The sequence below is a fragment of the Pseudogymnoascus destructans genome, assembly GCF_001641265.1.
Source record: "Pseudogymnoascus destructans isolate 20631-21 unplaced genomic scaffold scaffold_12, whole genome shotgun sequence".
NCBI lineage: Eukaryota > Fungi > Ascomycota > Leotiomycetes > Thelebolales > Thelebolaceae > Pseudogymnoascus > Pseudogymnoascus destructans.
The window spans coordinates 319,815-344,662 of NW_020167531.1; the positions used below are offsets into that span (position 1 = coordinate 319,815).

Consider the following 24,848-nt stretch of genomic DNA (forward strand, 5'->3'; position numbering starts at 1 on the left):
TTAATTTTCCATTGAACGCCGTATGATTGGCCGAACCGATTAAATATCGACTGTAAAGCCCATAAGTGGGGCACCAGCCGCTAGGCGAAGATTGGCTCTAGCGGCTCCCACTCAAAAAAGTTCGAGAGTTGGATATTCCGTTCTCGAAATATTCGATTTCTTCTCTCCCTCTCAACATCCACAACCCATCCTCCTCCAACCTCACCACCACCACACACACTCTCACAATGGCTGACGAAGTTTACGATGGTGCCGTCGGCATCGATCTGGGCACCACCTACTCCTGCGTGGCTGTCTACGAGGGCACCACTGTCGAAATTATCGCCAACGAGCAGGGAAGTTTCACCACTCCATCGTTCGTTTCCTTCACCGATAAGGAGCGCCTGATCGGAGAATCGGCCAAGAACCAAGCCGCAATGAACCCAACGAACACCGTCTTCGACATCAAGTAAGTTGTGGCTCATACAAAGATCAAGAATGTTGTCTGACAAGATACTACAGGCGTCTCATCGGTCGTCCCTTCGACGATCCTCATGTCTCCAAAGTTGGCCCCCCACCGTCCGAATATGCCGATAGACACTGACCGTTTCCCAGGATGCGGAGTCTTGGCCATTCGCCATAGTTGATGTTGACGGATCACCAGCGGTCGAAGTCGGTACGTGCTATTTTCTATAGTTGATGTTCTTGTTTTTGATCAGTTATTTTTTGCCATGTATATTTTCTTCGGTTATTTTGTTCCGTCCCTTCTGGATAGACTGATTGTCGCGCTCTTTCCTGGAGTCAGGATGTCGGGGTGGAATCTCCGAGGGTATAATGCACGTATACGTGCGGAGGAACCGGAACGGTTCCAGAAGATGCGGGAAAGGGGTTATGCACTACGGCGTAAGAGCGACGCCGAAAAAAGAAAAAATGACCCCGAGCGGGTACATCAGATGGAGAAAGATTGGGGCGACAAGGCGAAAGCCGAAAAGAAATACCACTGTGCCGTTTGCGACGTCTCTTGTCGCTCGAACAATGCCCTCGCCGCCCATAATGGCACAAGGCCACCTCAAAGGTGGCCAAGGCAGAAGGCACATTCGATGCGAAACCGTTCCACTGCGAACCCTGTGGGTTTGCATGTCGCAGGAAATTCGACTTCGACAAACATCGGGCCACCCAGGCCCATATCAAAAAGGCCGCCATAGATGCCGGCACATTCGATTTCAAGCCTTTCCGTTGTGAGCCGTGCGGGTCTACGAATTATCGAGGCACAATTTAACGAGGGCGCATCTGGAGAAATGCAACCTGGATGGCATCCCAGACGACAAATTTTATTGTCTCATATGTGACCATTCGAGCAGCAATAAATATAACCTCCAAACGCACAAAGCTTCCAAGAAGCACCTGGAAAAAGCTGCCGCGGCCGGTATTCCGATCGAGTCGAGCATGAGCTCGACTTCATAATTTTTTATTCGAAGAGTTTTTGGTTTATTTTTGAGGATTTTTTTTTTTTTTTTTTCCCCCGGGGAGCGTTTTTGTTTCATTCTTATTGTATTCGGGGAATGTCTTGCTTTTATTTTATGCGAAGAGAGTTATTGATTTTATTTTATTTTATTTTATTTTATTCGAAAGGTTCTTTGTTTTGATTTTTGATTTTCTCTCGAAATGTTCTTTGCTTCTATTTTATTTTGCTATATACTAACAATTGCTTCAAGAATATCTCGGAGAGAAAAAGACTTTCTCTCCTCAGGAAATCTCCTCCATGGTCCTCACCAAGGTTCGTAATCGACTCACCCCCGGCAACAGTCTCCAAGATCTAACCAAACCGTTCTACAGATGAAGGAGGTCGCCGAGGTCAAGTTGGGCAAGAAGGTCTCCAAGGCCGTCATCACTGTCCCAGCCTACTTCAACGACAACCAGCGTCAGGCTACCAAGGACGCCGGTGCCATTGCTGGCCTCAACGTTCTCCGTATCATCAACGAGCCTACCGCCGCTGCCATCGCCTACGGTCTCGGTTCCGGAAAGTCCGCCAAGGAGCGTAACGTTCTCATCTACGATCTCGGTGGTGGAACTTTCGATGTCTCCCTCCTGAACATCCAGGGCGGTGTCTTCACCGTCAAGGCCACTGCTGGTGACACCCACTTGGGTGGTCAGGATTTCGACACCAACCTCCTTGAGCACTTCAAGAAGGAGTTCCAAAGGAAGACTAAGAAAGGTTAGAGCTCCATTTTCTGTTATTCTATTCCTAGTTGCTGTGAAATACCCACAGCAGCGATAGGGGCTGCAAAAAAAAAATTGCCCCTGAGTAACTAGTGTTCCTTCCCTCTGGGTAACTGGTAATACCTAAAGTGGCGATGGGGTTTGCAAACTGCTTCTGGGTAACTGATACCCAAAGTGGTGATGGATTTTGTAAACTATTCCTTGTCCCAGGGTTACTGGTGATACCCAAGGTAGCGATGGGGTTTGCAAACTGTTCCTTACCTCTTGTTAACTGTGATACACAGTCTCTTCCTGAGAGACTGGGCCCATATTTTGTCCTTCCTAGGTTGTACTCTGTATTTTATACTAACATCATCAATAGATATGTCCGGTGACCCACGTGCTCTCCGTCGTCTCCGCACTGCTTGCGAGCGTGCCAAACGCACTCTCTCCAATGGTTCCCAGACCACCGTTGAGATCGACTCCCTCTTCGATGGCGAGGACTTCAACGCCCAGATCACCCGTGCCCGTTTCGAGGACATCAACTCCAAGGCTTTCAACGGCACTCTGGACCCAGTTGCCCAGGTCCTCAAGGACTCTGGCATCGAGAAGAGCAAGGTTGACGAGATCGTCCTTGTTGGTGGCTCCACCCGTATCCCAAGGATACAGAAGCTCCTGAGCGACTTCTTCAACGGCAAGAAGCTCGAGAAGTCCATCAACCCGGATGAGGCTGTCGCGTACGGAGCTGCGGTCCAGGCAGGCGAGTCAGGTTATTCAATTAAAGAGACTTATCTAATTTGATGCAGGTATCCTCTCCGGCAAAGCCACCTCCGCCGAGACGGCCGACCTCCTTCTACTCGACGTGGTCCCCCTCTCCCTTGGCGTCGCTATGGAGGGCAATATCTTTGCGCCCGTCGTTGCTCGTGGCCAAACTTGCCCCACGCTCAAGAAAGTAAGGCCAAATTATACGTTTTTATTGTCATTGTCATTTTTATTTTTTATCTATCTACGAATTTTTGTTTGTGGGTTTTAGGGCTGTACAAAAAAGTTCCCTTTCGAGGTAGCCCCTTTCGAGTGAGAGAGGATCGTGCCTTCCTGACAACAGTCAACTTGCCCCTACCCATGCCTTCCTTCTAAAAAGTACTTTTTAAGACAGTGCCCTCTCGAGGGTCGCGCCTTCAAAAAGTACTTTTTAGGAAGGGCCTCCAAAGACGGCCCCTCTGGAGTGAGTCAGCGTGTGCCTTCGAGTTGAAAGCACTTTTTGGAAGGCGCAAAAGTACTTTTTTGCTCGCCTGAGCAACCCTCGCACTCAAAAGACACCTTTTGGAAGGCGCGCCTTCTGCAATGTTTCTTGCACGAGCCTCTACGAGCTCAACCGCCATAATGGATCGAAGCGCCACCTGGCGAGGTCGGCCAAGGCGGAGTCGAGCTGGAGCTCGGCCTGATTTTTCTGTTCTCTACGATTTTTCTGGAAGCACCATCAACCTTTCTTTTTTTTTGTTCGAATCGGCGGCCCCCATTTTTACTGTTAAGCGAGATTTTTTTTACTCGGAATATCATCAAACCAACTCGGATATTTACTAACATCATCATCTAGCGCACCTTCACCACCGTCGCGGATAACCAGCAGACCGTTCAGTTCCCTGTCTTCCAGGGTGAGCGTGTGAACTGCGAGGACAACACCTCCCTCGGAGAGTTCACCCTTGCTCCTATCCCACCGATGAAGGCAGGTGAGGCCGTCCTTGAGGTCGTCTTCGAGGTCGATGTCAACGGTATCCTCAAGGTCACTGCCACCGAGAAGACCTCCGGCCGCAGCGCCAACATCACCATCTCCAACTCTGTTGGTAAGCTCTCTTCCGCTGAGATTGACAACATGATCAGCGAGGCCGAGAAGTTCAAGTCCACCGACGAGGCTTTCTCCAAGAAGTTCGAGTCCAAGCAGCAGCTTGAGTCTTACATCTCGAGGGTTGAGGAGATCATCTCTGACCCAACGATGTCCCTCAAGATCAAGCGCGGACAAAAGGAGAAGATCGAGTCTGCTCTCAGCGAGGCCATGGCCCAGCTTGAGATCGAGGACTCGTCTGCTGATGACCTGAAGAAGAAGGAGTTGGCTCTCAAGCGCGCTGTCACCAAGGCTCTGTCCACCCGCTAAATATGGTTTTCATTGTATTGTACCCGGGCCGCAACCAGGCGTAGGAAAACGATTTCGACGCATGAATTTCACGACATGGCTGGCATATCTGGATTGGCTCGAGTTCTCTGGGTTCCAAAAGTTCCGACTGAGATGTGGTTCATGGATGTATCCCACTATTTCATCACGTCCTCTCCGCGCATTGTAGAATTACGAAATGCGCAAGTAATTGAAAACTTCAAAAACTACCTCGAGATGCCTTTATTGTGAACGTGACTAGTTTAATTGTGATTTCATGCTTTATCGTTTCCAATAAACTACGCTGTTATATTTCCTACTTAATAGTATAAAGATATATTGCATCCATTTATCTTCGAATAACCAGACGAGTCCCTCGATCTCGACCTGGGCCATGGCCTCGCTGAGAGCAGACTCGATCTTCTCCTTTTGTCCGCGCTTGATCTCGAGGGACATCGTTGGGTCAGAGATGATCTCCTCAACCCTCGAGATATAAGACTCAAGCTGCTGCTTGGACTGAACTAGATGCGCCGACGTATATCACCTTGCTATTGCTGGGTCCATGCCTATTCCATTCCCTTCTTGGCCGCATCTACGGTCTTCTTCACGTCGGCCACTGCCCCCTGGACAATCTTCTCCATCTCCTTATGCGCCTTCTTCAACTCATCCGGCAGCACCGTTTTCTTAATCTCCATCTGCCTCAGCTTCTTCTGCATCACCCCTCTCGCCGCCGTAACCGCCACCTTAGCCGCCTCCCCAACATCATGCGCCGCCGCCAGCGCCGCATCCCTACTCTCCTTCGTCGGTGCCGGCAGCGGCACATTCAGCTGGCTGGGATTGTGCGGGTCAGGCACGGGCTGTAGATTCAGCTCCTTGGCATTCTGAATCGCGCTTATGATTGGCTTGACGTGGTCCTTCTCGCCAACGAGGAGCATGACGCTGCGCCCGCCCTTGGGGATCACCTGCGCCAGCACGCCCACGCGGTGCGTCGTCTTAGAAGTCTTGTCCAGGTGCACGCGCACGTTCTCGAGGAGCTCGGGGTTGAAGCGCCCGCCCGTGCGTAGCTTGGCGAGGTCGGCGTTTAGCTTGTCGTTCGCTTTGGCGATGCCGGCGCGCAGGGCGCTGAAGTCCTCGGGGTCCCATTCTTCCGGGGCCTCTTTGGTACCGGTCTTTTGAGAGTCACGAGGGGCTGTGTTTTTGCCTTTCTTGTAGAGGGCGGGGGTGGTGGTGAGGGTGCGGAGGGAGAGGGTGGGCAGGATGGTGGTGATTGAGGATGTGGGAGCCTTGGGTCTTCTGGGGGAGTTAGTACGTGTAGAGTGCTTGTGGGCAATTGAGGGGTACTTACAGTGTGTGGAGTCTGAGGGAGCTTCTTGAGCTTGGGAGTATCTGTGCCAGCGCATTCCTGCGCAATTGGATTCTGGGAGCCATGTTCGCTGTGAATTGGTTGTAGTGATGTGGTTATGGAGAGCTTGAAGCATGGTGTTGACAGGGTCTCGGAGTATCAATTATGCGGGGGGGGAGAAGCGCGGGCAGGATCTCAACGAGACTTCCGAACGAACTGATTACTTTACTTTACAAATGGCCAGTCAATTCTTGATGTGAAGCACAGTTATAGGTTATTACGTTATATATGTAGTGTTGTATTTTATATATATGTTTGTAGAGTTATTTGGAGTCTTTAGAGTTCCAGTTGATATGATATCCATTTTATTATTTAGTCCTAAATCACTAAGTTAACTTAACTTAATTATAATTATATTAACTTATATCAATATCATCGATTATTCATGTTTGAAAGTTCAATTAATAAACCAGCAAATTACCTACATAGTGGTAATCTCACCTTTTAGCTTCTTGATCTCACGAGAATTTATAATCTATTGCGCATGTTTTGAGTGCCAACGACGAGTGATCTTTGTAAATGTGACATAGAGCTAGACGAGAAAACTACAATAAATATTTTACATATGATCCGAACTTCTATATATAATACAAGCCTAAGCCCAGTTTCAAGCCCGAGCACCCGCCTTTGCCGGCGCGCTCTTCTTTGGTTTTAAAACCGGCAGAAGTTGCTGTACCTTTCCCTTCAGCGACGCAGTATCCGCAGGCAAGTATGTAGGATTCATGTTCCCCTTGATCTCCACTCCTGCCAATATGTCGTTCGCCTTAGGTGGGGCCAGACTTGGATATTGGCCTCCAACCAATGACTTCATAATAACCTCCCTCTCCTCTTTGCTAATAGTCTTATACTCCCTCGGGGTGCCTTCAGCGTAGTTCGGGCCCAGAATACTGTTTTTATCTGCCTCATCAAGAAACAAAGTGCCCTGTCCGTGGTTGTACTGGTCCGCATGAGCATGTGCATCCAGCAGCTCATTCCCATGCTGCCCTGTCAACTTCCTTATATGATCCCGTACCGTCTCCACTAGTCCCAGAGGCGCCGAGCCTGTTGCTAGACTAGGAATATTATATTCCAGGTTCACATGTGTTGTTGTACCCGAATTCGCAGCCCTCTGGACCCCCATATCCCTTGCAGCCTCATATGCTAATTCCTCAGGGGACAACGGCACGTCCTCATAATCCTCAGCTTCTCGTTTCGGTCCTTGGGACTTCTTGCCCCTGCCGCCCCTCGCACCTCCCCTTCCACGTCCGCGGGCAGTAGCGCCACCACGTCCACGGGACATAGCGCCGCCGCGTCCACCGGCGCCAAATCCGCCGCGGCCCCTGGGAACGAAGCCGGCTCGTCCACGATCTCCAGATCCGCCGCGGCCTCTAGGGACAAAGTCGCCTCGTCCACGGGCTTGAAAGCCTCCTCGTTGAGGTGTATCGTTAAAAGTGCGAGAGATGTTGAGGGTTCGTGGCGGAGCCGCAGCGAGGGAGCGGGCGTCGACGCCACGGGGCTTGGAGGGCTTGAGGGACGAGAGCTCGGCCGTCGCGGTTGCGGTGCGGGTTATGCGAAGAGTGCGAACGGGAGGTCTAGGTTTCTCTGGTCAAGTTAGCCACCGTCCAATTGGCCGATTATACCATGCGATGAGGGAGTTTGAACGCACCAACCTCTGCCTGAGACGCCGAGGCATGGAACTGTCGTAAAGAGGCTGCGATGCCATCTGAAACGACTTTCAAATCATTGGCAACCGGCCTGCTGCGGCCCACAGCCGATTGTATGTGCCACTTAAACATGGCGCGGATGTGGTGCTATGGTTGTCACCTTGAGATATTTCTGAGGTTGGCTCAAAGATTTGGATGTCGCAAACCTTAATTATGAGGATCACAAGGCTACGAGGCTGGGCTCTAGCACCAAAGTGACAACCACAATCACCTTTTCTACCAACCTACTCCGTACGACACAACATATACAACATAATTCATACGACTTGGGATATTCTCAAGGTATAACCTTGGCTTTATAACTGGCTTCGGGTAACATTTCTCCGTACTCTAAGAACTACCGCAAAGATGCTTCGCCGAAAGCCAACCGCCATATCGATTACCAACGAAGATGTCGCGTCCTATGAAGACCGACAGAACGCAGCTGCGGAAGAACTGCGAGCAGAGATGCAGCGAGCAGCACAAATGCAGGCCCAGAAAGGCCAGAACGTGAATCCCAACGATGGACATAAGGTCCAGGGCCACGGCAGACCACAACCCAAGACGAGAGAGGAGAGGCTGGGGCTTGCATCGCGCAGCTAAGTCATCGAACGCAGACAAACCCGATCCGCTGTTACCAGCGCGCTCTCGATGCTCTTCTTCATGTCACATGAACGAGTTTATTCAGAAATTATTATATTTTGGTCGAGGTGCATCAACCTATGGCCTCCTCCGTCGCCTACAAACAAACGCCGCCATGCCATCCAACCAAACCCATGCATGATACTTAACGACCAAACGACTCGCCCATCAAGTCTCGCCTCTGGACGCCATATTCTATGTGTAAAAAACAACGCCTAGCCTACAATTCCACCTCTGGACTGTGCCCAGCATGCCATGCGCGCTGCTCCGGCGCTCCAGCCAAAGGCATCTTTCCTATCGTACTATGAAAACAAAAATTCTCGGACTCTCGACCTTATAACACTACTTCGGCTCCGTCTTCGGCTCCGTCTTCTTCGCTCCAAAGCTTAACCTGATCTTGAGACTAGGCTTGGGACTAGACTTGGCCGGTAACTGGGGAGGCGGGGTTGGTCCGCTGGGGAGAGGTACACGGGCGCCGCTGGGGAGTGGAACGCGGATTTTCTGGCCTGTGGTACCGGATGTTCCGGGGGTGGTGTTGCGAGGTCCGGGTGAGGCCGACGACCATGACGGTGTTGGAGACTCGCGTGGGGGTTTCGAAAGAGAAGGAGATGGCGAAGGTTTGGAGAGGGAGGGTGATTGAGAGGGTCGTGATGATGGTAGAGGGGATCGTGCAGGGCCGCCGCGGGGAAATCGTTTAAGTTTTTCGTGCGACAGGCGGAGCTTCAGGATTTTTGAAGGACGGGCTCTGTCGCTGAAGTTGGGTGGCGCAGGACGTTTTGGCGGCTTCATACTGCCGTGCTCAGCCTTGATAGTATCCCCTCGGGCCACAGAAGGTGATGATGTAGGTCTCTGTGGTCCCACGATAATGGGCGGAGCAGTTTTCTTCACAGGGACCGCCACAGGACGCGGACGCGGCTTAGTGCGGATTTTATCAGTCTGCCAGAAGCGTATTTTGCCCTTGTAGCTGTTAGTGTCGGACTGGAATACAAGTTCTAATAAGTAACTCACCTTTCCAAGATGCTTCGCTTTCCAATACCGTGGATATTTCATGCGCACAACCATAGACTCTATCGCGTCGTAGAGGACGGTGCATATATCAAGGTAATCAGCTTGCTCAGACACCGCGACTTGTCTTGACCTTACGGCATCCCATAACCCCTGCTTAAGAGTTGCATTCTTCTCGAGCTCCTCTTTAAGCGCATTCATCGCACCCTCTATGCTTGTTGTTCGCGCAACAAGTGCCTTCTTAGCCTCCATTGATGTCTCGTTCTCGACAATCAGGGTATCCATGTCCTCTTCTTGCTTTGGTTCTACTGCAGCTTTGCTGTGCTCGCCGAGCGCGACAGCTCCAAGGCCGGAAAACAAAATCTGGCAAAGACGATCTCGAACGAAAGGCGAGGCATCAGTGCTCATTACATTCAAGAAGTATCTTAAAAGGTGGTGGTTAGAGAGATATCCGAGGTCGGTCAATGCATCAAAAGCTTGTATGCGCACGAGGTCCATAGTTCCGTCGTGCGTGTATGCGAACAACTCTCTAGGATCTGAAGGCGTAATTTTGCTCTTCATCAGGCGACGCTTGCACTCCAAGGCGGTTTTCGTGTAGATGTTCTGGTAGGATAATATCCACTCGTCCATCCTCCGGTATCTCTCAATCTCCTCGAGAGCAACCTGCTGGAATCTCTGTAGTTCCTCCTCATCTTCGTCTGCAAAACTGAAGCTCATACCACCCGGAGTCTCATTTTTGATGGGTATCAAGGAGTCTGCGAGGGCCTTCATTAACGTACAGATGTAATAGTAATCGGAGTACTCGTTGTTGCCATTGTCGTTGAACCTAAGCAAGTCAAGAAGGAATTGGCGTGCTTCAAGAGGACATTTGCCTTCGATGTTGCGAACCCTGGCCATGGCCTTTGGGATCGCCAGTTTCATGCGATAGTCCGTCTTGTCGGAGAAATCGTTCGACTTAGGCATGCTCGAGCCGGGATAGCAAAACATCCTCTGGAACGCTTTTTCGAGGTGGACTCTGCCAATCCAGCTGTGGGCTTCAACACCATGCGTCGCGAGGTATCTGCAAGCCATTTCCCGGATCCCCCAGAAATACCGGCGGTCCATCAGCGTCCTAATTAGAATAGTCGACACCAGAGGATGCGGTGGGCTCTTGGCTAAGAAAAGCATAGAGTCTTGTTGAGCAACAACATCTCTGTCCTGTTGTAGCTGGGAAAGATACATGTATGACGGCATGTTCAGATTTAACTCGCAGATCCATTCGAAATCAGCGTCCATGCGAATCCATTCGTACGACTCTTGATCCATCTTCACCTCCATCTCTGTGTCCCAATCCACCAAACCCCACTCCTGCACATCCTCCTTCGACTGCAAAACATCGCCTAAGCAATACAGAAGCACATCATCGTGATTCTCTGTAGTAATATCCACGCCAGGGCCAGCTGTAGCTCGTTCTTTTTCTCGCCGACTCCTTTTCAGGCGCTTGTATTTCGTGTGATAGGGAATCTCGATTTTCTGTATCCCTTCTCTTATCTCCACGATATGTTCGTAAGGCGTCCCATCAGATTCGTGAATCCTGATTGTCATGGGTCCTGTGAAGACGGGCTGAACATCTCCTGCATAAACGCCGTAAGCTTCCTCTTTGAATTCTCTCAGAAACTGGTGCTTTTCGAGCTTTCGCTGTGTCGGTTGAGTATCTTGCTTCTGGCTGATGGTCATCTCCACCGCTAGTTTCTTCTTGTTGAACTTCTGGGTCACTTGGAATCTTGGACACCCGGCTCCCATGATCCATTGGTTGAAGAATGCATCGAGCTTATAATGCCCAATCTTCTCGCATAACCTTCGAAATCCCTCCGTCGTAACAGCCCTGTCTGAGACTTCGCCGATACTGGCATTGTAGAGTAACCTGGAAATGACACGAACAATTCCCGTGGACCCAGATAATTTCGTTAACCGCCGGTCAAGTATAAAAAGCACCAACGGCGCCTTCAAGATCATGAAGTCCATTTCAAACTGTCCCAGGTGAAGGGTTTCTCCCAAGGCGTGTATTGACGGCCGTTGAAAGTCCAAGTCCACAAGTTTATCCGCATTGGCTTTTTGTCGGAATCGATAATCATTATTCCCGCAAAGCTTCTGAATGCACAGATCTGTGATGTAGTATGATACCCCAACTACAACCCACATGTCCCTCCGCTGGCTTGGAATGATGTTCACACCGATCCACTGGCTAGCAAGAGCGTGAATGAGTTTCCGAGTCATCTCAACCTCGGGATCGATGATATCTTCCGGGATTATCAGCCGCGAGCTGCACAACGACAGAGCTGCCACCGATATAGTATCCGAGATCTGGTCGTCCACAAAGCAGACTTTGTAGTCGGGAAAGGGGTAGGAGCCGAAATTGAGAGAAAACCAATCGACAGCGAATGCCATCGTCTCGCACGTGTTCTTGAGCTCATCCGCGCGACCTGGTAAACAGTAACCGTAGACTTTGACGGCTTTCTGGCCAAGCTTGTCATTCCCTTCATCCTCGCGGAATTCGGAGAGATCCACCTGCTCGAAAGGGCCCACAGAGAAGCCGATATGTTCTGGCCCAACTTGGGTGCTGCAGTGGTAGGTAACGATCTTCTTGGTGATGTCCTTTGGGTCTTGCACTTCGTGAATGAGCTCCCCTGCACAGACAGCATTCATCTCCAGAAGACTGTCCTCATTGCTGAGATCTATAACAAATTCCGAAGACTCAGAGTGCCCGTGAGCCCCATTAACCCCGTTGGCCTTGAGGCTTTCCAGTCCCTTTTTGTTCGAGTGTATCCCATTTGCTTTCAGCGGTGTTGTCCGCCTCATGGCATCTCCCAAGGTCCTACCGCACTTGATCACTACTTCCCATGTGCACCTCATTGCCGGATTGTCGATGCAAGGAAATATGCAACTTGCAACGCCGCCAAACAGCGAATGCCTCGTATACACATGTGGGTATTTCGTATCTCCATCCTGCACGCCCACCCAGTGCAGCCCATCCCTGAAGCTCTTCACCGAGAATGGTATCGATACCGTCAGTGGCGCAAAACGTATCGACTGATCTTCGCTCGACTTCGGAGTTAATATAGGCGTGGAGGCAGTAATCGAAGTCCCATTCGCAGTCACCGACGACGCCCTCGCATTCACCAGCGCCCTGTCCTTCACCGCGCTCGGTGCCTGCTCCGAGAAAGGATTGACGTCTTCGATTTTCACCGATCTGGGCATATAGATGGTTAACTCGCCCGGTATGGTGCGGGAGTTGAGCAACGACTTCACCCTATCCTTCTGCAACTCATGCTGGTGCGCGTTCTGGATGATATAGTCGGGGACATTAACCCGCTCATAAGGGTCCTCATATTGTATCTCCGCCGCGCGTCCATTAACCAGCACTCCCCTCCCCGGTATCTGGCACTGTCGCGCATTGAACCTCAGTTCCTTCAGGTCGCGGCGCTGGGGCAGGATCGTGATTTCGGTGCGGCCGACGATGCAGCGGCCCACAAAGTCGATCTCGACCTCGAGCTTCTGGTGCGAGACGACGAAGCCGGGCGAGTACTCCTCGACGGGCGCAGTGGCGGCGCGTGGCGCCGCGCCGTCCATCGTCGTGGTGGTGGATGGGTGGCTATCGCGGTTGCTCCTCGGTGGTTGAGTGGCCGCCTTCACGACTCGCGCCCGGGCCTGCGTGGAGCCTCATTCATATGCGCGCTGCTTCACGTGGGCCGAGATGTCATGGAGTGGCTGCGGTGTTTGCGATCGGGTTGTTGGGGTGGTCTTGCGCGTCGCGGGGCGTGGTTGCGAGGTTTGTGTAGATGGAGAGTTCAGGATGTGTCGCGGAGCTTGCGCCAAACCTGAGGATCGCAGGAGTGGTCTTGCGCTGAGGTTGGAGTGATGAAAGCTACCAAGGTGGGTGAGGTCAAAGTAAAATTTTGTTTATTGTGCTTTATTATGGGAATGTTTATCTACTGCGGGCGCTGTGATTGTCTAAGGCGCCCACTTGGTGATAGTGGAAGCTCTGGAAAGTGTGACATTTATTTGCTCTGGACTCGATCGAGCTGTGAACCATAAGTTACTTGGCAAGGCCCCAAATTATATAGATCACGTGCCACAACCACAGTGAATATCAACTCGCAATATTTGCTTTTGGTAAAAAGATTGTTCTTGTTCTTATGTTCAGGGTATCGGATTATTGAATATTCTGTACTTATACAAAAGCAATCCAACCAGCAATAGTAATGCATACCTCATACAAAGACCCCAAGTCTTGCCAACTCCGACGCCCGCGCCTCCCAAACCAAACTAAACTCATACAAACCACCCAGCGCTTCCGTTTCACGTCAGTAGCTAAATGAAGCACTTTCGATTCGCCCCGACATCACGGTTCATTCTTTGCCCAAGCTCTCCCGCCTAACCCTCCTTACTCAAACTCTCCCTCCTAACCCTCCTCTTCCTCCTAGCCGTAGTATCCTTCGCCGCCTCCTCCTTCACCTCCTCTGGCAGATCAAAGTCCACCTCCGGTACCTCAGGGATAGGATGACCCCACGCCGACACGCTCCTCCCGCTCTTCCTTTGCTTCCCCAACGCAGCCTGTCGCAAATGCGGCTTTTTGTAAAACGACTTGAACTCCTTCTCCACCCTATCCATAGGCAGTTCCTCAAACTCGACTTTTGCCCGCTTTTCCGCCCTCCGTTTAGTAGGGGTGTGCGGTGCGGAGCGAGCAATGGCTTCCTCGTGGAGCTGCATCGCTGCTGCGTGGTCGACGTCGCTGTAATCCGGGGGATCGCCGTCGCTTTCCTCGCTCTCGTCTTCTCCTTCCTGAGCTGCCTCCGCTAAAGCCTTGTCCTTCTCGAGCTTGCGGCGCTTCTCTTCGTCTCTCCATGACCGGAACTTATCAAGAATCCCCTGGCATCCTTTGATGAAGTGTTCCCGAGCCGGCTCATACTCCTTCTTCTTGCTCTCAGTTATTCCACTGACGCCCATCACTTTTAACCAGTCATGACCTTGCAGTCCTTCGAGTAATCGGGCCACGTGATCTTTCTCATGCTGTGCCCGCCCTTTCTCGGAATTACGGATGGACATCTCCAACCGCTTTGCCCGTCGATGGGGAATGTCATAGTATGAATCCGGTAGAGGGTCTGACTGTGGGGTAGCCTTTGTATGCCTGTCCAAAAATGTAAAGTCCACCTTCTGTGCCTGATACAGGTCATAGAACAGAGAGTCAGTGAAATTTTTAAATGCCGCTTTGCCTGCCCCATTCTCCAGCTGTTTCTTTTCAGGACTCGGATTATTTGGCTGCTTTTGTTGTGTCGGAGGGTTGCTATCAGAAATTATAATGGACGTCCCAACATCAATCGAATCTGTACAAAAGTTAGAAATCGAACCTCACAACAGTAAATAATCCAGTAGCATGTAAACTTACGCGTCTCCTCAGCAGCCTCATTCCCAATTACAACATCGTAATCGGGAAAGTAAGACGCCAATTCACTCTTAAACCTCGTTCCCTCCTGAGACCTCAGCTTCCGCGTCTCGCTCATCGTATCCTTCCCATCAGGCTGCAGTCTCTCCAGCTCATGCTTAATCCCATTACTCGCCTTCTCCGCATACTTCGGCAGCACTCTCTCTTCCGTACCCTCCTCCTTATTCCGTATCTGCCGCTGCGCCGCCGCCGCCTCCGGTTTCGCGGCCGCAGTTTTGGCTGGTTTGGCAACAGCTAACTTCCTAGGCTGCGCCCGCGGCCTCGCATCAACCTCAATCCTCGCGAACCGCGATTTCTTCAACCCAAAGTGGTCATGTTGTTGTTCCGCCTCACTCAACCTCCTGGGCCTCTTCAGCGTCTTCTTCGGCGGCTTCGTATCGACGGTGATATGGTGCTTGTCGTCGCGCGGGGGGTACACATTGAGCTCGCTCTCTGTCGGAGCGACGCCTCTAGGCCTTCGACTCGGCCGCGACGGAGCGGGGTGTGAGGCCATGAATTGAGGTCCGGCGTCTGTGGTGCATGTTTCGACAATCATTCGGGGGATGGAGGTGGTGGGTTTCGATTGAGGTCGTGAGATGGCGCAATCTCTCTATTCGTGGTGCATTTTTGGGGGTACTTGGTAACCCGATGCCGCAGTGTGGTGATGTACCAGGGCAGGGAAGGAAGGTGCGGGTCGAGACGAGGTCAATTACTGGGTCTGAATCTGGTCGGTTAATTCACTTTATTTCATCTGGTACATTTGGGAATTGTTTGAGAGTTTTTGCTTGCTTTGTCATTCGTGTTTTGGTTGTCGAGTTGTCGCGATATCTCAGCGAGGCCCTGCAGCCACTGTACGTGTTTATAGCAACTGTGAATACAACAATGGAATTTAATCACTGGAACTATACTTATTGCCCCAAAGATTTTTTAGCAAGCAAGTTACTCAGAAATTAAACCAAGGGAAGAAGCTCTATTATATAGTTTTGCGGTTATTGACTCTCAGATAAAGGGTTAATTCCAAAAAATATAACTTTTGGTTTACAGCGAGTATTTATTTGAATTTTATGATATAAGCACTAAAATACAAATGGGTATCATCATTTCTAGCCGCCTCTATGCCCACGGTATGCCTTCGTTATGCCTCTGTTATGGCTGTATATATCGACAACCCCCCTATACCCCCCCATCTCACTCACCCCCCTCCTCACCCCTCTTTCTCTCCCTCGGCGAAATCCCAATATGCAACCTCCTCAAAAGCCCCATATCCCCCCTCCCCCCCTCCTCCCTCTGCAACTCCAGCACCCTCCTCTCCCTCTCCGCACTCTCACTCTTATCCCTCTCTTCCTCCTCCCTCTTCCTCACCTCGTCCGGACTGAGTATCTTACCCCGTCCATGTAACAACTTCCCCACCACCCTCTTCCCCCTTCTCCGCGTCTTCACATACGCTTCCAACCCCACAAGCACCGCGTAGGAGCGCGAGATGGAGACGTGTGACATGTCAGCACCCCCTTCTCTGAGAGCATGCACGAACGCGCGGAATGACGAGACGGGTGGGCGATAGTGCCCTGACAGCGGGGACAACTTGTCCAGGCGGCCATCTTTAATCTTGATCAACCCCGCAGCTGATATCCTCGAGCCATGCAGGAAAGACGAGTGCTGGAAGGCACCAGACTGCTTGATACCGACGTAGAGTCGGAAATTGGTATCAACGACGAAGATCCAGGTGTTCTTCTTGACGGAGCTACGGAGGAGCTTGTTGAAGATTGTGGAGGGGGAGACGTGCTTGACTTTCTTGACGCCTCGCGCGTTGTCGAAATTGTCAGTTGCATAGTGGTGCGCCTCGGCTTCTTTTTCGGAGTCTGAGGAGGAGGACGAGGAGGAGCCGGCGTGGGGTGGTTCTGTGGTGTGGTCGCCGTCTTCGGGTTTGAACATCGGGGCGTCGCTATCGATTGGGACTATACCATGGAGACTGTCCCGATATTTGGTAGTCGCATCGATCCTTGCCCCGTCCTTCGCCCAACAGAGCTTCCCCTCCCCATCAATCTTAACCAGATAATCCAGTCTCTCCTCCTTACTAAGATACCTGACCATCTCCCTCTCCAACCTCTCCCTCGGACACCCCGCACACTCAATCCGCCTTCCCTCCCCATAATCCAACCAATAAAAGAAATTCTCCTTCGTCTCCGCCCTCTGCCACTCCTGATGATACGTCCGCAGATTACTCCCATACCGATGCCTCACATCCACCATCTCCAGCCAATACTGCAAATCCATCGTCTTCGCCGACCTCATCCTCTCCTCCTTCTTCTCAGCCCTCAACCTCCGGATCTCCCCCGCCGTCTCATCCTCCCCGCTACTCTCACTGCTCGAATCCTCGTCATTCGCCGCCCTCTTCACAATCGTGCCGACTTTCGTCCAATTCGCCCTCGCAGCACCACTCAACCGCTTCCCCGAAGCCGACACCGGACTATCATCACCCCCAGCTGTGCCAGGTCTGGACGCAGCCTCATCAAGACTACTCCTCGGCCTTGGCGTCGTCAAATACCGATATCTCGCCTCCTTAAACGCCTCAACCCACCTACTCCCCGGATCCAGTCCCCAGCCTCTCATCTGTCTACGTTCCCTGTACCCCCTATAATTTCGTTGTATCAACTCAGCAGCCGCATTCCTTCCCCTCCCTCCCTCACTAAGCCGACGATGGTCCGAGCTATCCGCATCGAGACTCTGGCGGTGGGTCTTCTCGTCCTCTTTCTGGATCTGGACGGACTCGATGCGTGCGAGTTCTGAGGGGGGTGGGACGGGGAGGGAGTCAATGTATTCTTGATGCGAGGAGTGGCGGGAGCTGATAGAGGGGTGGTGGCTGTGTCTTCGGGTTTCCGGGGGTTTGTTGGAGTCGGGGACCACGGAGATTTCGGAGGAGGTCGCATCTTGTGGTTGATGGCCTGGGGAGGATGGCTCGTTGGATGCCATGGTGAGGTGTTGGGAACTCGTATTTCCACCCCGCGTGAGTCCCTGCCAAGTAAATGTGTGATATGAAAGAAAAATGATATCCTTATGGCTCAAGAAGCATACCGCAGATCCGATCTCATCCAGCTATGAATAAGCTTGAAGTATCGTACCGTAATATATACTCTTCAAACCCTTAAGCCCCAGGAAGTTACGGATAGAAGCAAAGACAGTAGCCACGGGACTTGCGTATCATCCCACCAACATTAGCCTTGCTTCATGATGGGCGCTCCACATGCATGTGGTAATCCCCAATGGCTTTGGTGGCGCCGTGGATGCTGGATACGTGGTTTTGGTGGGCTATTTTTACGAGCCCCAAGGCTGCCCAGCCTTGCGATGACGCGGAGGTATCGCTTTTTTTATGGTTCTCGGCTTTGATATCGCGATAACATTGATGAAAGATGGTAGATAACTTCTACTACCTACCCCTCATTCACTTTAAAAGTCATATCAGCCTGAGGACTTCAACTATTATAATAGTAGGCGGTACAGTGAAAGCTCGCCAGCTCTTCAGCCATTCGCAAACGTGCAAACTGCAAGAGGAACCACCACCAGACAGAACAAGAGATAATAGTCTAGAACCCAAGATTATGTTTCAGACGGCAGCTAATCATTTAGTCGTGTGCTTCTGTTACCTATACTCGAAACAACTTTCGAGCTAACGCTATCAAGCCACCCACACAGGCGGTATATACAAAACAAAAAAGGCCGCGAATATGTCTCGCAAAGCCGTACCCATCTGCAACCAAGTTATGTAAATAGAAAGTCTTTCATGACTGGCGAGCTGGAGAACTCGGGGTTAAGAAGTATACAACTGCAAAAAATGGAGTCAGCATGGTGTATCGTGGTGGTGATCGGTAGGGAAGTTCTGGATTTCGGGCATACTTCAAGAAATACTGTAAGCCAATTCTTCGCTGATCCAAGAACTTGGGCCGGAATTTAGAGACGACGCCCTTTGGAGGTAGGGGCGGCATGGAAGCTTCGGAGAGCGGAAAGGTCATCAGGAGGTTGCGCCGCAACGTGTCGAACTCCGAGTACCGCTTTCGCAAGTGTATTTTGCTTCCCTTCAGAGACTGTCAGCAAAGGTACTGTGTACAGGGGACCAACGACGGCATACACTCAGCGTCTCGATCGTTATGTTCCACACGACAAATGCGCCTATGCCTGTCCTATTGCCATTGACCACCGCATGCTCGTCAATCGTGACACTCCTCGCCCAGCACGCGTCGTTGCTGTCCGAGTATCCGGTGGTATTATCGTGCAGCGTGATACCGCCATGTAAAACCGAGTCTACCGAGACCTGAGACGCGCTCCGCTTGTGCGACTGGACCCAGTAAGGGGGCGAGGTGATGGGGGAGGATGTCTCGGTCGTCAGCGGGAGGGGCGTAGCGGAGGCTGGGAACGTCCTGCTTTCGTCGTCGCCATGGTCGACGCTTTCGAATCCGTGGATGAGGAGCCTGCGATCGCCAGCTACATCCATCGACAGTTGCTCGGGATGGCGCACGGGGTAGATGGGTCCGAGAGGCCTTGTTGTGTGTGTGCACCCCTGTCGCCACCACGTCAGGGCTGGCTTTGGGAGGTGGTCGGGCACAACAGGCGTCGCAGAGCAAAGCCGTGTTATGGACTTGAAGTCTCGCGATTAGAGTTTGGTAACGACCAAGATGGAAGGGATTGAAGATACATACAGTATGGATGCTTTGGGAATGTTTTGGCTATGGCGGGCGACTCAGGAATGTAGGAATGTGGGGAAGGCGCGTCCCAAACACTGCGACGCCATACCTGACCAAGTCTAGCGTATTAAATGCAGAGGAAAACGAGGCTCTGCCAGCCTCGCCAGTGACCGGGGTTATTATTGGTGGGAAATTGTTGCCAAGGATGCTCTCAAGTACTCGAGTAGTGGGACATTTTTTTTCGGACTCCCATTTCCCGCAAATAGACACGATTACTACTCCGTCCTCGGTAGTCTCGGGGCCATTGTTGAGGCTTTTCCTGGTGTCCTAATGTTCACGGCACGGCATCTATATTATCGTATTCGCCACATATCCAAGTATAGAAAGTTCCATTAACCCCGCATGTTTCTATACGAAGCCGCCTCCTAGGTCTCTCCAATCAACCTCTGTTAGACCTCCTCCAATCAACCTAGTCCTCCTCCGTCCTCCCCCTCCGTCCAAGTGCGTCCTGATTCGAATCTTTTATACAAAACCTCCCATTATGATGTCAAGGAAAGTCAACAATAGGGATCATTATGGATCATGAGTTGGGATCTACACGCTGTATTTGTGCTTGGGTAGCTGCAAACGTACCAAGGACGACAATCTAACCACAAGTCCATACTACTCTATACTGTATCCTGTATCCTGTATCCTGTATCCTGTATAACCCTTGACGCTCGGGCTATCAATCACCCCAAGACCTGTCCCCACTTCTTGTTGTATCTCATTCTTCTCCTACCTTACTTTAATGAGCTTCTTCTATCCCTACTCCGCCCACTCCCTCGTTCTCTCCTCTCTCTTCTTCAATCCCCAGTCACTCCCATTCAGGTTCGCATTGCGCCTCTTTCTCTCTAATACCTTCGTTTTCCGTTTCGTGCTCTTTGACATTTGGTTTTCTGCATCGACTGAAGCTACCTCCCAGATCGTAGGTCCTTCCCACTGACTCCACCGCCACGCTCGAGTCTGTCCGTTCGCCGCCATATTGTGCCAAAAGGGACGTGTCATAGACATATGGATAGCTAACATTGATATCCATAGACTATTTACCCCCCTCCATACAAATATACCTACGCTTTACCCCTTCAAACGAAAGATTACTCGACATGTTCTGGTCCAAGGTCTTCGGCGTTGCCGCCCTCGCTGTGGCAGTTGCTGCTCAAGAGGTTGCCGTTGCAGAGCAGTACCATATCGAGCCATCGTCCGTGCTTCTATCAACAAGAAGTCAGCATCCCCAACACCTCGACGCCCTATACCTATACTAACTGCAACAGAGGTGTGGTGCAACGACCAAACGAGCACTTGCCCGCTGCTGTGCACACAATACCCAGGTGGCTCCATGACCACCGCCGCGAACGACTGCCATCCTGTAAGTCCCCCCCATCATCCGTTAACACTCATTTGACCCCATCTGACACATCCACAGGAAACCCTGACATACGACTGCACCTGCGGCAACGGCCTCTCCCCCAACATGACCGAGTACAGCTTGACCATCCCCTTCCACATCTGCATCGAATGGGGCCAGCAATGCGTCGCCGGCTGCGGCGGCGTCAACACCTGCCAGGCCGCCTGCACCGAGGGCCACCCCTGCGGCGCCCAGGACCCTTCGCGAGGCAACGCCACAGCCACCACCACCAGCGGCGCACCAGCAGCAACAAGCACCAGCCCAGTCGTTCACAACGGATTCAGTGACGGCAGCACTACGGATGGGTCTACCGTGGCCAAGCCCAATACAGCCCGCGCCGCCCTCGATCTGGGGAGAAGCTACGGCCTAGCCATCGTGTTTGCGGGTATCTTCGCGGCCTTTGGATTCATCATGTAAGGCGTTCCTCGCCGGGTTAACGGACACGACGATGATCGGATCCTCTTTTCACCTCTTCCGAAGTACACTGCATCTCGCACACTCGTTTCTTTTTTGAGTCGCGCTCGAGCACTACTCTCACTTTAGCGCTGCATATAATCCAGCCCTTTTCGCGAATTGATAAGTTGGGGGTTCCGGGGAGTAAATAATTGCCATATTGAGGTGGGAATGTGAGGGCAAGGTGGAAGATGGTGCTGGGGGACGGGCGGTTAAGTTAATGCAAGTTGTGGAGTGGAATTGTGACCTTTCTTGAGAGCTTTTTGGCGTTAGTATACTATACTTTGCTTTTGGATTACTTGGGTTTTTGATTATGATTTGCAAGGTGTTCTGGGTTTTCGTGTGAGGAAAATAGCTTTTGTTCTCCAGATCAGACGACATCTTCATCTTCATCTTCATCTTCATCTTCATCTTCATCTTCATCTTCATCTTCGACATCACGTGTGATCCTCACATTAACCAGACAGTTTCAACCAGTAAGTAATTGTTGTAATATGTCACATGATCTCAGCACCACTTCCCCGCAATTTCAGGCAGCAATAGATAGACAGAACAACACACAGGTTACTCAACAGTTATGAGCCCGGAGCAACTCCAAGACGCATTTTGAAGCCTATAGAAACCCGAACGGACCAAAATCAAGTCCTGTGTCCTGGAGTCGAAAAAACCATCATTATGGCGACCCTACAGAAGGCGGGGGTGGTCCTCACAAGCCCTAGAGACTGGTGTAACGCTGACTTCTAAACGATAGAAGGCACAGAGGTTCTCTTGCGTAAAGGTTTACTTATCAGAGGAGGCAGGGGATCAGACACAAAGGCTTCAAGTAACACGTTACTAGTATATAACAAATACTGTATTGAGTTGAGCACGAAGCTCCTATCTAAGGAAATACTATCTACTTATATAGTGGCGTCGTGCCTAGTGGACTCCTGGGAACTCACTCGAGTCCTCAGAGTCCTGGACTCTTAGGATTCTTCTCATCATCCTGCGAGTCCGTCACGTGCCTAGTGGACTCCTGGGAACTCACTCGAGTCCTCGGAGTCCTGGACTCTTAGGACTCTTCTCATCATCCTGCGAGTCCGTCACGTGATACTTTTGGAACTACTATTCCCCGCTGCCCCTCCAGGTACCAGGGCCAGTCTCATGCGACCTCCCTCCTTCCTGTCCTGTAGTTGGCCAGCCTTCTTGTTCCGTCGTAACAACTGGGACGAGTGGATAGAGACTATCAAAACTGCTTCAATGAAGGCAGGAGTATGGGGGTATATCGATCCATCAATCGAGGACCCTCCTACACTCCTACAGCCCATTCGACCTATTCCTGAGTTCGTACGGAGTGCCACGCAAGCTGGTGGTGGTGTTATGTAATGGTGGGTGCACCAGATGTGAGAATCTAGCCACCCAAGGAAGGGATGAATTTACTAAGACAACACACTGTCTTAGAAAACAGAGCCAAAGGGTCGTAGCTTAGACTATTCCACAACGCAGCAATCAGGTGTGTGATGTAGTGAAGTGGTTCAGACAAGTTGCAACAAATGTTGAGTCTGGGAACTCAGGGGTAAGTCAGAGGTTAACACCTCACTGACTTTTCAGAAACAAGGAGTAACAAGATAAATGCTTGGAAGCGTGGAAAAGACGTGGAAGTATGTGATAGTCGATTTACTTTATTGTCTGCTTGCCCTTTCTTAAGGAAAGGGCAATCCTATTTATGCCAAAGGAATGTAGTTCTCTCATTTTCCAAGACTTTCCATGACTTACCAGGCTTGGTAACTGTAGTCGACGTAAGAGAATCCCATAGAACCATCTCTTAGGTTCGTAGCCTATAGGAAGTAAAAGGAGGTCCAAGGTCAGAGTACCCCTATAGACAAATTATGTCATAGACAAATTATGTCATAACTTAACCAATCTTGTGGGTAACTGAAGAGCGATGACATGTAATGAATCATAGAGGTTCGTAGGAGCTTTTAGAGCTATCGTTCATGCTCCTAGGCCTCTAGTTGGTAGAGATATGTCATGTGGTAGTATGAGTGATGTCATGTAATGAATCATAGAGGGTTGTAGAGATATGCTATGTGGTAATATCGGCCCAGTAACTAAGGAGCGATGACGTGTAATGAATCATAGATGGTTGTAGCAATCGTTGAGTAGTATTGCTCTTGTTGTTGGTGTGATAAGCCAAAATATGTATAGTGACTTGTAGGTTTGAGGAGGAGATTTCCAAGTTTGCTCTTGAGTTTGATAGCAAACTGAGTGCAACGAATGTCAGTATGACATGTTACTGCTCAAACAAGACCTGGAGTGTCAACAAGAGCTTCAGGTAGCCAGACCATCCAACCTTCAGTAGAAGGCCAACGGCAATTAACGCCAATTACGTACGCATCTCTTACAGAAGATCAGAAGGAACAGCTTCGAAACCTACAAGCTGATTTCCAATATGAGCGCAAGGTGTGGGAAAAGCAGGAGGAAGCAATTCAGGGGCTTCGCTCTAAGATCCAAGAAACCATCAAACGCGACTTCCTACCCTATACCTACAATTGCGATACTCCGTACGATATGCTTAGAAAGCTACGAGACCGATTCGCACCTACTCAAAGAGCTAGAATCGGAGAATGGAGACTAGAATGGCAAAAGGCTGCAAAAATGCAAAGAGGCAAGGACCTTGAAGACTGGCTCCTAAACTGGGAGAATCTATACACTCAAGGCCGTACGCTACAGGCAACAGAGGTTATCGACCCTCACGACGCTATCTATACCTTCCTTGATGCAATAGGACCTTGCGAATTCCGAGGACCATGGAAACACAAGCTAGAGAAGCAGACAAAGTCGTACAAATTTGAGGAGGTCCTACGACAGTATAGAACCAACCGTAGGCAAGAGAGATTCACCCAGAAACCTAGGGGGGAACATGGAGTTTTCGCACTACAAGAGGATGACAATAGCGACCTACAGCCAACGCTCCAAGGCCGTACGAACAACCTACAACAAGGTCAGCAAGGTCAGAGAGGCAGAAAACAGAAAAACCAGGCTCGACTAGACTGCCCTTGCGGAACAACACACAAGTGGCGGGACTGCCTCTATGTGATGAAGTCAAAGCGTACGAGGCAATGGCGCCCAAATAAAGAGATTGAAGCTAAAGTAGAGGCCTATATAAGTGACAAACCAGGATTCCAGTACGTTATCCAAAAGGCAGAAGAACAGAACAATTTCAACAACCTGAATGGAGTACAATCCCGTACGAATACAGATCCACCTATGTCTTTCACTACAGTCTTCCAAGTCTCCCAAGGACTAAAGCCGAAAACCTCAGCCTATGAGCTCTCTAAAAGCATAATTCTCGACTCTGGAGCTACAATTCACGTCTGCAACAACCGTACGAGGTTCTACAATATCCAAGAATGTCAAGATAATAGCTATCTCTTAGCTGGAGACCAAAGGGTGAAGATTGAAGCGTTTGGGTCTGTAGATATTACAGTCCAAAACGGGGAGGATAAGAAGTCTCTATGGACTATCACCCTTACAGATACAGCTCTCATTTCATCCTTCCACACTTCAGTCGCTTCTCTTAGACGATTCATCCAAAAGGGAGTTCATTGGAATACCGCTGCACAAGGACTTACGTACGGAGATCAACCGTTCTGCAACATTCCAATGCTTCATGGACAATGGGTTCTTGAATACATCAAAAATGAGCCTACCTGAGCTGTTTATAGCACTCAGGATCAACAGGACAACGTTGTCCTATCTTCGTACGGACCT

At 50.7% G+C, this 24,848-nt stretch overlaps 9 protein-coding genes across 9 annotated transcripts; 3 read left to right on the forward strand and 6 right to left on the reverse strand.

The window, feature by feature from the left end:
* The first annotated feature begins 64 nt into the window (after nt 1-64).
* SSB1 (Heat shock protein ssb1) lies at nt 65-4,535 on the forward strand. The gene is made up of 8 exons (XM_024470015.1): nt 65-448; nt 502-544; nt 595-655; nt 1,695-1,756; nt 1,816-2,194; nt 2,561-2,938; nt 2,985-3,130; nt 3,776-4,535. The coding sequence occupies exons 1-8, from the start codon at nt 228-230 to the stop codon at nt 4,328-4,330; spliced, it is 1,845 nt and encodes a 614-aa protein (XP_024323706.1). The 5' UTR covers nt 65-227; the 3' UTR covers nt 4,331-4,535.
* A 23-nt stretch (nt 4,536-4,558) lies between these two features.
* VC83_06415 (uncharacterized protein) lies at nt 4,559-5,931 on the reverse strand. The gene is made up of 2 exons (XM_024470016.1): nt 5,673-5,931; nt 4,559-5,620 (listed from the first exon to the last, which is right to left on the reverse strand). The coding sequence occupies exons 1-2, from the start codon at nt 5,753-5,755 to the stop codon at nt 4,894-4,896; spliced, it is 810 nt and encodes a 269-aa protein (XP_024323657.1). The 5' UTR covers nt 5,756-5,931; the 3' UTR covers nt 4,559-4,893.
* Nucleotides 5,932-6,297: 366 nt separating this feature from the next.
* On the reverse strand, nt 6,298-7,504 carry VC83_06416 (uncharacterized protein; the record flags this gene model as incomplete). Its single annotated transcript, XM_024470017.1, has 2 exons — nt 6,298-7,310; nt 7,375-7,504. 2 exons carry the CDS (start codon nt 7,502-7,504, stop codon nt 6,337-6,339), a joined length of 1,104 nt encoding a protein of 367 aa, XP_024323707.1. The 3' UTR covers nt 6,298-6,336.
* Nucleotides 7,505-7,780: 276 nt separating this feature from the next.
* Nucleotides 7,781-8,085, forward strand: VC83_06417 (uncharacterized protein; the record flags this gene model as incomplete). The annotated part of the gene is made up of 2 exons (XM_024470018.1): nt 7,781-7,945; nt 8,029-8,085. The coding sequence occupies 2 exons, from the start codon at nt 7,781-7,783 to the stop codon at nt 8,083-8,085; spliced, it is 222 nt and encodes a 73-aa protein (XP_024323658.1).
* A 310-nt stretch (nt 8,086-8,395) lies between these two features.
* On the reverse strand, nt 8,396-13,220 carry TAF2 (Transcription initiation factor TFIID subunit 2; the record flags this gene model as incomplete). The annotated part of the gene is made up of 2 exons (XM_024470019.1): nt 9,062-13,220; nt 8,396-9,010 (listed from the first exon to the last, which is right to left on the reverse strand). Exons 1-2 carry the CDS (start codon nt 12,665-12,667, stop codon nt 8,396-8,398), a joined length of 4,221 nt encoding a protein of 1,406 aa, XP_024323655.1. The 5' UTR covers nt 12,668-13,220.
* On the reverse strand, nt 13,221-15,593 carry VC83_06419 (uncharacterized protein). Its single transcript, XM_024470020.1, has 2 exons — nt 14,484-15,593; nt 13,221-14,421 (listed from the first exon to the last, which is right to left on the reverse strand). The coding sequence occupies exons 1-2, from the start codon at nt 15,073-15,075 to the stop codon at nt 13,472-13,474; spliced, it is 1,542 nt and encodes a 513-aa protein (XP_024323656.1). The 5' UTR covers nt 15,076-15,593; the 3' UTR covers nt 13,221-13,471.
* A 114-nt stretch (nt 15,594-15,707) lies between these two features.
* VC83_06420 (uncharacterized protein) lies at nt 15,708-17,489 on the reverse strand (the record flags this gene model as incomplete). Its single annotated transcript, XM_024470021.1, has 1 exon — nt 15,708-17,489. One exon carries the CDS (start codon nt 17,487-17,489, stop codon nt 15,708-15,710), a length of 1,782 nt encoding a protein of 593 aa, XP_024323556.1.
* Nucleotides 17,490-18,275: 786 nt separating this feature from the next.
* Nucleotides 18,276-19,005, reverse strand: YPT35 (PX domain-containing protein ypt35; the record flags this gene model as incomplete). Its single annotated transcript, XM_024470022.1, has 3 exons — nt 18,276-18,339; nt 18,411-18,589; nt 18,643-19,005. The coding sequence occupies 3 exons, from the start codon at nt 19,003-19,005 to the stop codon at nt 18,276-18,278; spliced, it is 606 nt and encodes a 201-aa protein (XP_024323554.1).
* Nucleotides 19,006-19,973: 968 nt separating this feature from the next.
* Nucleotides 19,974-21,528, forward strand: VC83_06422 (uncharacterized protein). Its single transcript, XM_024470023.1, has 4 exons — nt 19,974-20,162; nt 20,276-20,458; nt 20,509-20,603; nt 20,661-21,528. The coding sequence occupies exons 2-4, from the start codon at nt 20,341-20,343 to the stop codon at nt 21,057-21,059; spliced, it is 612 nt and encodes a 203-aa protein (XP_024323622.1). The 5' UTR covers nt 19,974-20,162; nt 20,276-20,340; the 3' UTR covers nt 21,060-21,528.
* The last annotated feature ends 3,320 nt before the right edge of the window (nt 21,529-24,848 follow it).